The 12,821-nt window shown below is 36.6% G+C and overlaps 1 protein-coding gene and 1 long non-coding RNA gene across 7 annotated transcripts in view; one reads left to right on the forward strand and one right to left on the reverse strand.

The window, feature by feature from the left end:
- Positions 1 to 915: 915 nt before the first annotated feature.
- On the reverse strand, positions 916 to 12,228 carry LOC101679658. Its single transcript, XR_001176886.2, has 4 exons — positions 12,123 to 12,228; positions 8,716 to 8,796; positions 4,295 to 4,471; positions 916 to 1,670 (listed from the first exon to the last, which is right to left on the reverse strand). It is a non-coding gene; the product is annotated as an uncharacterized LOC101679658 (long non-coding RNA).
- NUBPL (nucleotide binding protein like) overlaps positions 12,213 to 12,821 on the forward strand; it is a 201,726-nt gene continuing 201,117 nt past the window's right edge. For 3 of the 6 annotated variants that reach the window (XM_045067688.1, XM_045067689.1, XM_045067691.1), the window contains exon 1: positions 12,214 to 12,390. In XM_045067688.1, the coding sequence (XP_044923623.1) occupies positions 12,283 to 12,390 (108 nt within the window). In that variant the 5' untranslated portion in view covers positions 12,214 to 12,282. Of the gene's footprint in view, positions 12,391 to 12,821 lie in introns of all 6 variants that reach the window. The other 3 variants (XM_013047446.2, XM_004775759.3, XM_045067690.1) reach the window with 2 other exon arrangements.

The raw sequence follows: 12,821 nt of genomic DNA on the forward strand, positions 1-12,821 counted from the left end.
TTTATTTATTTGACAGAGAGAGACACAGCAAGAGAGGGAATACAAGCATGGGGAGTAGGAGAGGGATAAGCAGGCTTCCCACTAAGCAGGGAGCCTGATGTGGGGCTTGATCCCAGAACCCTGAGATCATGAACTGAGCCAAAGGCAGATACTTAATAACTGAGCTACCCAGGCACCCCTCTTCATTTTTTTAAAAATGGTATCTTTTGATGAGCAAAACTTTCAAAGTCAATCAAGACTAATTTTTCTTTTTTCTTTTCTTTCTTTTTTTTTAATGGCTATTGCATTCTTTGTCCCAGTTAAGAAACTTGTGATTACTCTTAAGTCAGTGGATTTATGGTCAACTTGATGTGGGATGAGAGTCACCATTGTTTGAGTAACACTGTTGAAAAGATCTTTGTTACCTGATTGGATACTTTGGCACCTTTTTGAAGAACAAAAAAATTGTGTAAGTGTGGATCTATTTCTGTCCCATTCTCTTGTATTAATCTATTTGTTGAGCTTCATGCCATTACTATACTGTTTCGTTTACTGTAGTTTTATTTTAAGTCCTAAAGTTAGAAGTGTGAACCCTTTGATTTTTTTCTTTTTCAAGATTGTTTTGAGTATTTTAGGTCCTTTGAATTTCCATAGAAATCTTAAAGTCAACTTGTTAATTTGGATTATGACTGGGATTTTGATGATTTAGATGTAATGAAAGAAACATTTGAGATATATATAGATATCTATATCTGTATCTATCTATCTATCTATATATATGATTTTATTTATTTATTTATTTATTTATTTGACAGAGAGATAGAGAGAGCACAAGTAGGCTGTGCGAGAGGCAGAGGGAGAGGGAAAAGCAGGGTCTCCATTGAGCAGGGAGCCCGATGTGGGGCTCTATCCCAGGACCCTGGGATCATGACCTGAGCTGAAGATAGTCGCTTAACTGACTGACCCACCCAGGTGTCCCTATTTTTGAAAATGGATATTTATATAGGTTGACATATTTTAATACTTTGTCAAGAAGGAAAACAGGGTCTGATCAGTCTCCTATGACCTAGGCCAGAAGAGAACCTATAATAATCTGTTTCTTCCATTTTGTATTGTTTACTTAGAAAGGACTTTGGACAATAATTTCTTAGGAAGAAACTGTGGTTAGAGTTGCAAACTCTCTGGAGCATGAGAAGTCAAAAATCGAGGTCCCAAGAAATGGAACAGAAACCACTTCCAAGATGAACTAGTGATTCTAAATGCGAAAACCCTCTATATAACTCTTTGATTTATGTCCTATTTAAGGAAGGCAATAAACTTTGTGCTTTTTCTGGTCTGCAGCATCTCTAAACTATTTTGCCTTTATTTTTCTCAAAATTATTTTGGGAAAAGGGAAGTTACACAACCTTGTACCCTTCAGTATAAGCTTGGAAAGTAAATCTACAGATTGTTTAATCTTTTCATGTTGCATATGAAGAAATAGAGGGGTACATGATTCATCCAAGATCAGATAGTTACTTAGTAGCAAAGTTCTGACAATATTCCAGGCTAATATTTCCACCATGTATTCTGTGACAATAGCTAACCAGTCACTAACCCCCACACCCCTGTATGTGCCTGGCAGGAAGCTAGGTATAGATGATATAAATTACCATTATGATATAGCTCTGGTCCTCGAACACCATAGAGTCCTGTGTAAGAGAAGTCACAATTAGAAAACAGTAAAAGGCAATATATAATAATGTTCCAAATTGGGTAGATTTTAAGATAAAGTGGTATGGATGCACATAGAAGCAATATTGTGCTTCATTTTAAATAAACATGGCTGTTTTATGGGAATATTGAACTGTAATCGAGAGTAGGTTGTATAAGGGAGACCTGAAATAGGCTTAGTTTGCTAACTTAAATGTATAAAATGAAAGCAATGAAATTTCACCTTAAATTCATGCTCTGTTAAACAAAATGTTAACAACTGTTAAGGAATGTAAAGATTAATACTTGGTGAAATTATCAGAGAAGGCTTAATGGAAGAAGTAGGGTTTGAGAAAGAATTTCAAGGAATGATAAAATTATGAAGGGCAAAGGATTATAAACTATTATAAATGTTTTAAAATATTTTAATGAAATTTTATTTTAATATAATTTATATTACATTTTATATTATATTGTAAATATATATAAATATATATTTTATATTATAAATATATTTATATATAAGAATATTTAATATTTTAATGAAAATTTGAATACCTTATAAATTAAAATGTTATTTCAATGCAGTGCAAGAGAAGGCCATTAAATATGTTTATGGGTCTCTGAAATAAATTATTTTTAACTAAACCTAGTGAAGCCCAAATTTGTCTGGGAAGCTTAGAGGTGGAAATGCCTACTGAATTAGTCAAGTCGGTATTTAGATTTCTTCTTGCAGAGGTGGTGCTATTTTGCCCAGGTGCTTTTCCTATGGGAGCTGGTCCACATGGAATTGTTTTTTTTTTTAGACAATATTCCTGTAAAGGTAATGAGAGACCTGTTTTTCCATTTTGCTTTCAGCAATTTGTCCTAAAATAAATAAACTAACGTCTCCAATATCTCATTGCCTTATCTAGAGATGGGACCAATAATAACTTCCCTACCGACCTCATAGCAGTTGTGAAACCTGAAAGGATAATATGTGTGAAAATGCTTTGAAAATCTTTCAGGTATAAGATTCAATAAATAACAATAATTGTACAGATATAGCTCAGTCGGGATTCTATAAATATTTTTAGGGATAAATTCTGCAGAATTCTCTGTAGTATTGACTTGGCTTGTCTCCAAAGACTCTAATGGACATTATTATATTTTTCCTGGGCTGTAGATAACTGTATGATTTATGTACAATATGATTAATTGAATGCTTCATATGTACTGAATCATCTTTCATCAAATTGGCAGATTTACAACTTTGCAGTGAGTTGTTATTTAGAATATCATTGGAAAAATTCTTGTTTGTATTATTTTTTACTTCTACATTAAGTACAAAAAATTGCTTTCTTTATACTTGTATCCAGATTAGTGCAATTATTTAGGAATGATGATGAACTGCTAATGCAGATAATGAAGATGAAACTCGAATTTCTTACATAACTGAAGAGAAACTATTTTTTTAAAGATTTTATTTATTTATTTGACAGAAAGAGAGACATCACAAGTAGGCAGAGAGGTAGGCAGAGAGAGAGGGGGAAGCAGGCTCCCCACTGAACAGAGAGCCTGATGTGGGACTCCATCCCAGGACCCTGAGATCACGACCTGAGCCGAAGGCAGAGGCTCAACCCAATGAGCCTCCCAGGCTCCCCAAAGAGAAACTATTTTGATCATTGAGAGAAGAGCAAAAAGAGTAGAACTGTAACACTAATTTTTCTTTCATTAGAAAGTGAGTTCAATTGTTATCAAAAGTAGATTCAAGGGGAACCTGGGTGGCTCAGTTGGTAGAGCATGGGACTCTGGATCTCAGGGTCATGCATTCAAGCCCCATGTTGGGCATGGAGCCTGCTTTAAAATAAAAGGTGTGTTCAATTGTTACTAAGAAAAACATAACGTGATTTGTGAAGCAAAGATAGTCTTCAGTTCATTGCCTTCATGTGTCTATTCTTTAGTATCGCATATTAAAATAATATTTTATGAGGTTTGATAACATAACTATTAATACTAAAATAATAACACTTAAAATTCTCAACATAGGTTCGAAATACACAAAGGATTTAATTTCTTAGCAAATATTCACATTTTTATATGGCAAAAAAGAATTGCCATTATATGTCAATTATATCTCAATAATTAAAAAAAAAACTGCTACAAGAAACCATACCTTGACTATATTATTACCAAAATCTGGGTTACTGAATATTAGTTATCCATTGCTGCATAACTAATTACCATAAACTTGGCAGCTTAAACAACATACTTTTTTTTTTTTTTTTTAAAACGAGATTTATTTATTTGAGTGAGTAAGCAAGAGAATACAGGGAGTGGGAAGGGGCAGAGGGAGAGAGAGAATCTCAAGCAGACTCAAAGCTGAGCTCGGAGTCCTATGTGGGGCTCTATCTCACTACCCTGAGATCATGACCTGAGCTGAAACCAAGAGTTGGACCAACTCTTAACCAACAGCTTAACCAGCTATGCCACCCAGGTGCTCCAAAGAACACACATTTATTATCTTACAGTTCCTATGGATCAGGAATCGGGGTACAACTTAACTGAGTCCTTTGCTTCATGATCTTTCATAAGGCTACAAACATGGGGTCATCCAGGGCTGGAGTCTCATTTGAAAGCTCACCTGGGAAGCATCTACTTTCAATCTACTTCCAGTCTGGTTGTTGGCAAAATTTAATTCCTTGCAGACTGTTGGGCCTCAGTTCTTTGCTGGCTGTCACCTGTTCCTTGCCACATGGCCTTTTCCATAGGCAGTTTATAACTTGGCAGTTTGCTTTGTCAAAGCCAGCCAGGAGGTGCCCTAGAAAACCAAAAGTTACAGTCCTACATATTGTAATCACAGAAGTGACATTCTATCACTGTTGTTGTATTCTGTTGGTGAGAACCAATTTATAGGTCCTGGTCACACTTAAAGGGAGAGGATTACAAAAGGGTATCAATACCAAGAGACAAGGATAATTTTGGGTCATCTTAGAGTCTGTTGGCAAGAAAATGATTCTTGTATAACATAAGCTACAGAGAGGTGCCCATGAAGAGATCATTCTCAATTAATTCTATAATCCAGAAGGAATTAGTGAGATTGGCTTAAATTGATTTCCTGTTAACTATACAGCATCATAAACAAATAAGTGCCAACTAATAAGCACATTATTTTCTTCTTCTACTATTCTGTTCTTTGTCCAGTACTGTCAATTATGATATGAGATAGCCCTATATCAGACCCTGGAAAAGTGGCAAATAGTACTTCAGAAAAGTATTAGAGAAAATATAATTATATGTGTATATATTTCATCAGCAAAGTGTACTGCATTAGTAAATGGTGTTTATTTTGTTATACTGGTAACATATCTATTAAAAATGTCATTCTCAATAGCACATTGCCAGCATGTTCCTTCACATTAATGGCCTTGGTTAAATAAAACCCTAATTCTTGCATATGATTAGAAACTTGCAAAAGAGATTCAATGTGGCATTGATATAATAAAGTCTTTGACTTTGAGAAATGGACAGAACTTCTTTCGGTAATTAAAAGAACTTTTTGTATTCTTAATCAAATCAAAACACCAGTTTTTAAACTACTTAAAATAATTATGTACCAAATGAGTATTTTCTATGCAAAAATATTTTTTCTCTTTTAAAGACTAGCAAAGACTGGAAAAGCCTGAGATGGAAGAGATTAGTAATTATCACTTCAACAGTGTTTAGACTGTTGTGTTATAGTCAGTAGATGGCTGCTAATAAGAATGAAAGTAAATTTATTAGTCTGAATCATAGGTGGTTAGGAAAATCCTACTTTTTTGGGGGGGGAAGATTTTATTTATTTATTATTTTAAGAGAGAGAGGGAAAGAGAGACAGAGAGCATGCTCAAGTTGTGGGGAGGGGCACAGGGAGAGAGAGAATCTCAAGCAGGCTCCACACTGAGCACAGAGCCCAGTGCAGGGCTCCATCTTACAACTCTGAGATCATGACCTGAGCTGAAATCAAGAGTCAAATGCTTAACTGACTGGGCCACCCAGGCACCCCTGGAAAATTCTATTTTAAGATGCAGTGAAAAATGGACCCAAATATTGCCTAAAAGGTTGTTTGGTATGAATTGGAGCATTTTGAACAGCTTAAGAGCTATGTGGAAGGTTGAAGACAAAGATAAACTTCAGACTTTGAAGTCTGTCTGTCTATCCTAGATCATATCGATATTATAGCCCTTAATGATGGTATTTCCACTTTATTGCTCTAAATCAGCATGCATTTGTATTTTGAGAGATTGTAGTGGTTTGGTAGGAGCTCTTTACTTTTATAAATGGATGGAACAAATTTTTTGCCTGCATATTTTTAACATGTCATGTGTAATCCCTATATATATATGGTTAATAAATCCTAAATAGAAAAGGTTATTAAATGAATAGACAAGATTTGGTATCAGAACACCAAGTAGACTAAGACATTATATAAGCTTATATTATCATATTATTATTATAGAGGACATCCTCACATTTGGGGGGCTGTGTACCACAGACAAAAATCTACATTATCTCCTTTTCCCTGAAGAAAATAGAACTTCACATTAGCTGATAGGGAGGTTTGGTATCTTGATGGGGCTCTGCTTTGTCATTGTCCTTGGTGTGTTCTCCAAAGTACACAGGAAAATTCTCTTCTGAATACAGAATGAAGTAAGGTTTTAGCAAAATCTTGTAGAGACTTACGTCTTCTAATCTCTAGGATAGAACTGGAGGGTAGGAAGGACTTGGCTGAATGAATACAGGCTTGTTACTTGGAGAAAATGAACTAAAAAAGCAAAAGCATGAGAATACTAAGGCTCTGTGTGTAGCAAGTATTTGTCTTGGGGGACAATACTTTTTCTAAATTCTGATTTTGTGGCTTCTATTTCAGGATAGGATCTTCTCTGAAGCCTTAAACAGTAAATAGAGAATATATTCAGCTATAACTCGAGCCCTGTGACCTTTGTCCAAGGATTCAGCTGAGTCTTATAAATCAGAAATTCAAATGTCAAATCACCCATGATTTATCCAGCTTTGAATACTGGTATTTAGAAACCCATCCTGTCTCATTCTAGAGGTAAATTTTTAGTCAGTGGGAGGTCTAGTCTCAGAAGACTATCTAGTCTAAGAATATACATATATTTGCTTTATGTAATTAAAAAAATAAGACTGGGGAGTTTCTGTGACAGCACCTTAGTTAACTTGAGCTAAGGTACTAAAAAGTGTTTGATATGGGAAAACTTTCTAGACCAGCTTTCCTACAGAAAGACTGACTCACTGAGAAGCTATTTACCTAAGCAGAAATAATTTATATTTCAATGTGAAAATTTATATTAGATATAGGTAAGAAACAGTGTCATGTTTAGTCATGAGCAGAGATATTTAGAAAAAAATCACACCATAGGACAAAGTAGGGGCAATAATTGGGGCTGTCATTTAGACAGGTGCATTGATGGGGTGAGGTTTTCATTTCAGCAAGCCCTCTGGACAGGATAAAAGGTTCAGTTGGGGACAACAACTTTAAAATGAAGGAACTGGCACAAGTTTCTAAGCTTTAGTTAGTATATTTAACAGACAGGAAACTGTAATACTCTCTTCTTCCTTAGTGAATTGAACAGAGGAATGAAGCAGGTTCTCAGCTGAAAAGTGAGGCTTATGGACAGTGGATGAGGCAGGCACTGCTTCTGTGTGGAAATCTGAACTTTCAGGATGTCTGTGGTCATCTGAGTATCTTTTTGGGGGGTACGGAGGGAGGAAATCTAGCAGATACAAATACATGCTTTCTAGGAAATAATACAAAGTATTACTCTATTCATAGTTAGGAGACATTTAAAAGAATCCTCTTTGTTTCAAACAAATTTGTTCATTTCTCTTGGCTGGTAGAAACCAGGACTGTGCCTATGTAGTGTCCAGATGTCCACATGGTGATGTGACCTTTAATCTTCAAGATCTTTATCTATTTATACCAGCATTGATTGAGATGCCAGATCTTTAACCATGCAGATTGTTGCCAACTCTTCCCTTATTCTTGACCTTAAGTTCTCTTAAAGATCAGCTTTCTCTCGGCCACTCTTACAGGAGATCTCTCAGACTGTCTGCCTACACACAACACTCAGCTGTTTTTATTCTGTGGTTCTGCCACTACACTGGTAATGGGGGCATTGATTCTATTGTTCTTGTATCTCTTACCCTGATTTGGGGCTCAGATGTTCCCCCTCTTTACTGAGATTCAATAGGAGAGAGGTAATCACAGTGTATCACATTCTTTCTTTGACTCTATAATAAGCACTAATTATTTTAACTTCAAATAACAAAAATCCTAATCAGCAGTGGTTAAAACAATTAATTATCTCACACAACAAGAGCTCTGGAGATTCAGTTCAGTATTGGCATAACAGCTTAACTATATGACTAAGAATTCATCTACCTGACATATGTTCACTTCATTACCCTTAGCTGTTGGCTTTTGTCATTGTATCTGTTATCACTGTGCTTCTCATGTTCACCAGATGACTGTCACACCTCCAGGTGTCACTTCCATGGTTAAGATGGGAAAAAGGAGTAGCATCAGTTATGTTCTACCTTATATAGCAAGTTTCTCAGAAGCTCCTCCAGAAAATTTCCCTTATACCATGTTGTCCAGAACTATACCATACCTGCCAAGAATTATGTCTAGAATTAGCAAGTGAGACTAGGAAAGTAAGTATTTGGTTTTCCATCCTCTATAGTTGTATGATGCAAGGAAATTGAGGGTTGAAAATGTTATCTGGCCTAAGAACTTGTGAATATCTAAGTTCTCACTTTTCTTCTGTCTTGATTCCCCATAATCCCACAAAATTTTATATAGTCTTTCTAGGACAGATATTGAGTTGGCTTATTCAATACCCATTTCCAATAATTTTTTCCATGGTTTTCCTCTAGGTTAAAGATATATATATGTTTGATTTCTCAGCTACTTTTGCTTATAGGGGTGGTCATGTGAACTAATTCTAGACAGTTTGGTGTGTATATGGCTTCTCCCCCGACCCTCAAAGGGCAAATACTCACTAGAGAAAGCTTTTTATCTTTGTCATTCTCCTCTTTTCCTGTGTGGAACATAGCTTTGATGCCTGGAGGTGCAGCCACCACCTTGGGGACAAAAGAAAGGCAACAAGATGATGGAAGCTGAAGAATGAATTTGGCACATAATAACACAGTGGAGCCACTGCATCAGACCTGAATAGTCTACCAGTGACCTTTTCTTTATGAGACTAATACATCTCTGCTTATTTAAGACAATGACAGAGTTTTCTGCTACTTGCAGCCAATGTAATCCTAACTTATATAGGTAAGAAACCATGTTTTTATATCATGGTTTTATATCATATCAATAAATGGTTTTATATCATATCAATAAATCCCAAAGGTATTTATTGTCTTTGCCAGAGCTGTCTCCATTCTCCTTAAAGGTCCCAATTTTGAAAACTGAAAACAAAGAAACAAATTTCTTTTCTCTAATATTTTTATGTATCATAAAATGATGCCAAATAGTTTATCAAAATAGGGAAGGGCTATATAAGTAACAAGGAATTATAGGGGAAAAAGTCTTTATAAATACTACAAAACATATCTTACCATAGTTATAAGTACAAAGAAACACGCCCAAATTAGGCCAAGGCAGAAGAAAGAGAATTTTTTAGATGGCTGTAGGTATATCTTATGGATTTACGAATAGGAAGTATAGCTTGAACCTCACTATGGACTAGAACCAGGAATTGGAAAGCTATTATGAATCAGTGCTCTCCCCTCCCTCTTTGAACACATGATCTCTTATGGTCTGCTTTATTCTTCTTTCTTGGAATTAGCTTTTTCTGCTTCTCTGTGCACAAAGAAGAAATTAGTCACTTCAGCCTCACCATTTCCAAAGCAAACTAAGATTGAGTAACATCTCTTGTTTTAAAGTTTTCTGGAGAAAGACTCTCTTGGTCCAATTTTATTTTTGTGTCAATCTTTAACTCAGTTAGTGACCATGGGATGGGGTCAGATGGCTTAGATATTCTTGGGAGAAAAGGGAGAATAGTCTTTTGAGAAGGGGCCATGGATGTGTGTGTGTGTGTGTGTGTTTGTGGTAGTGGTTGCTAGAGAAGAAATAATGGACATCTCTACAACTCTTCTGATACTCTATTCTGCTGAAAGGTAAATCAAATTAATGATTTATTCATTCTACGAACACTGGTATTACTTGTTCCCCCCTTTATGATCTCTCTCAGAGAATGTCAAGACCATTTATCTAATTGTCCATGTCATAAACGTCTACATAACCAATAAGCAGCACAATAGCTAACATTTATTGAATACGTGTACTTTGTGATAGGTATTCTGCATGCATTATTTTATGTATGTATGTATGTTTATATTTTCTACATGCATTATTTTAAATTTAACCTTACAACAACCCTACAAGTAGGTATTATCTATCTTTTTTTTTTTTTAAAGATTTTATTTATTTATTTGACAGAGAGAGATCACAAGCAGGCAGAGAGGCAGGCAGAGAGAGAGGAGGAAGCAGGCTCCCTGCTTAGCAGAGAGCCCGATGCGGGCCTCGATCCCAGGACCCTAAGATCATGACCCGACCCAAAGGCAGCAGCTTAACCCACTGAGCCACCCAGGCGCCCAGGTATTATCTATCTTATAAGCAAACACTTCTCTTGGATTAGTATAATAATCTTCTACCTCCCTAACTCTGGTCACACCTCACCTCTCCCAACCATTTTAAAAAATGTGGTAATCTGTAGTAATTCTAAAATAGATATCTAATTATGTTATTTTCTCACTTTAAGCCCTTCTGTGGTTTCCCTAGGATAAAGTCCAAATTCCTTTAAATGATATATAAAGTCTTTTATGATCTATGCACTCTTCATCTTTGCCAACTTCCATCTCTCTGCACCATCTTGTACCTCACACTCTATTTGCAAGCCTTTAAAATTATTTAAAGTTCTTACCAGTTCATTTCTTACTTCTGCACAACCACCCTCTAGCTGTTCTCTCAGCTGATGCCTACACATTACCCACATTAAGGATTCATCTTAGAGGTTACCCTATCCAAAAGACTTCCCTGAATGATTTAGGTGCGCCTTCTTTGTAATTCTGTATCTCTCAGTGCTTTTTTCCTATACTTATTACACCATGCTGAACTGCAATTAACTTACTCTGTCTCTGACACTGATTGGTAAAGTCCTTGAGTGGAAGGACTTTATCTGGTTTTGTTGAAAATCCTATGTTTAGGGTAGTACTTGGTCATAGTAAGTTGCTCAGTAAATATTTGTTCAATGAATGTATCTTCATAAGTCTAGAAGAAGTTGAAAAGCCACGTGGACAGAAACAGATATTCAGCATTTCTTGCTTACTGAGTGGATTATTCTGACAGCCATTCTCTTTATTCTTATTATTTGGGCTTATAATTTATAAAAATTGAGCAGATAAAAATTGATAAAATTAACTGAGAAAACATATTGCAAAATAAGAAAGTGATAAGCCAAAGGAAGCAGTAAGGTGAGATTGGGGGAGAAAAGGCAAGGAACTGAATTTTTTTCAGAGCTTATTTCAAGTAAGTATAACAAATAAATGTATTTGTTAGTAAACCTAATCCTTGCAATAATTCTTTGAGACTGAAATGTTGTGCCCGTAGTAAAGACAAGAAAATTGAAGATCAAAGTAGAGCAAAACAAACTGAATGATTATACAAAAAATTCTCTACAAATAAGCAGCAAACAACAGAAATTAAAATCAACCTTAGAAAATATGGAGAATATGCCAGAGTAAGGCAACCTACACCCTAAATAATCCTTTTGCTGGGTCTGGGTTTCTGTATCAGCTTTCTAGCTTTTCTTGTACCTCTGTTTCCTTCACTCTCATCCGCTTTGGATGCAGGAATACTTCATTCCTCTATACAAAATAAATTCCACTTTTGCCCTCATGTTTTGTCTAACTTAACTTTTTCATGAGTGAAACTGACTTTATTAGACCTGCTTTCTGATTTAACTAAACTTCTTTGAGCCCAGCAAAGCACCTGACTTCTCTTTCAGGGAATTGTAAGCAACACAGCAGTAAATATAAATATAAATATAAATATAAATATAAATATAAATATAAATATACACACACACACACACTATTATTGTAGATCACGCGGGTTCGGGGAGGGGAGAGGTAAAATCCTTAGGGGTGGGAATGTTTAAGTTACCATATTCTGCGCAGTGAGAATCTGGAGTCATTTTCAAGTTACACAATTTCCTACTTGTTTTCAGTCGGGTCAAGTCGCTAGACTTTGTTCAGTCTCATTTATTACTACTGAAAAGAGAATACTAGTAAGAGGCCCCTACCTACCTACCCGAGGATTTCTGTTAAGGACCAAACAGATGAGGTATGTGAAAAACGCTTCACAAACATTTGGTTAACTCCGTAAACATTTGTACCTGGCTACGAACGAGACTGCATTAACTTGGGTTTCCCCGCTGAAGAAATTCAAAGACGGCTTGTCTCTAGGGAGAGGAAGCCGAGCGTTACTACGTGACGTCATCATCCCACGCCGGCCGCGACGGTTTCCGGGTTGGGCTTACGGCCGTGTTCCACGCTATGGGGTTTTGGCGGCGTTTCTTGATTTTTGGCTGGGTATCGCTTCGGGGTGGTGGCGGGGCATGTGTCCCGCTTGGGGGAAGCCGAGTGTTGGTTTGTCGGCGCCAGGTTCGTGGTGCTGCTGGACAGGGGGAGGCGGGAGGACGGAGATGCTCGGGCGGCAGGGCCCTAGGTGCCCTGGCATAACCTCTTGCGGAGGCCTCACCTCAGATCTTAACGGGTCCCCGCCAGCTAGACGGTAAAATGAGACCCCGGTTGGCTGGATGTCCCCAGTTTCCAAGCAGGCCCCCAGTAGGACCTGGCCGAGGAGTGGCGGAATATGAAACAATTCTTGAACATGGATGTGTGACTTGTGCATTGTTTTATCTGTTAGTTTATTTAGAAAATAGATTAAAGAGAAGTAAACACGTGGAGGATTTAACTCCGTAAGGAGACAGTTTACTTACTTTCCATTTTTAATGTCTGCGTATGCTGGCAGGTAAATTTCAGCTTAAACAGTGTATTTCCACAACTGTGATCAATAGTGGTAGGTAGATAGT

This window comes from Mustela putorius, unplaced genomic scaffold (genome assembly GCF_011764305.1).
Source record: "Mustela putorius furo isolate JIRA1106 unplaced genomic scaffold, ASM1176430v1.1 tig00003898_pilon_pilon_pilon, whole genome shotgun sequence".
Taxonomy (NCBI): domain Eukaryota; kingdom Metazoa; phylum Chordata; class Mammalia; order Carnivora; family Mustelidae; genus Mustela; species Mustela putorius.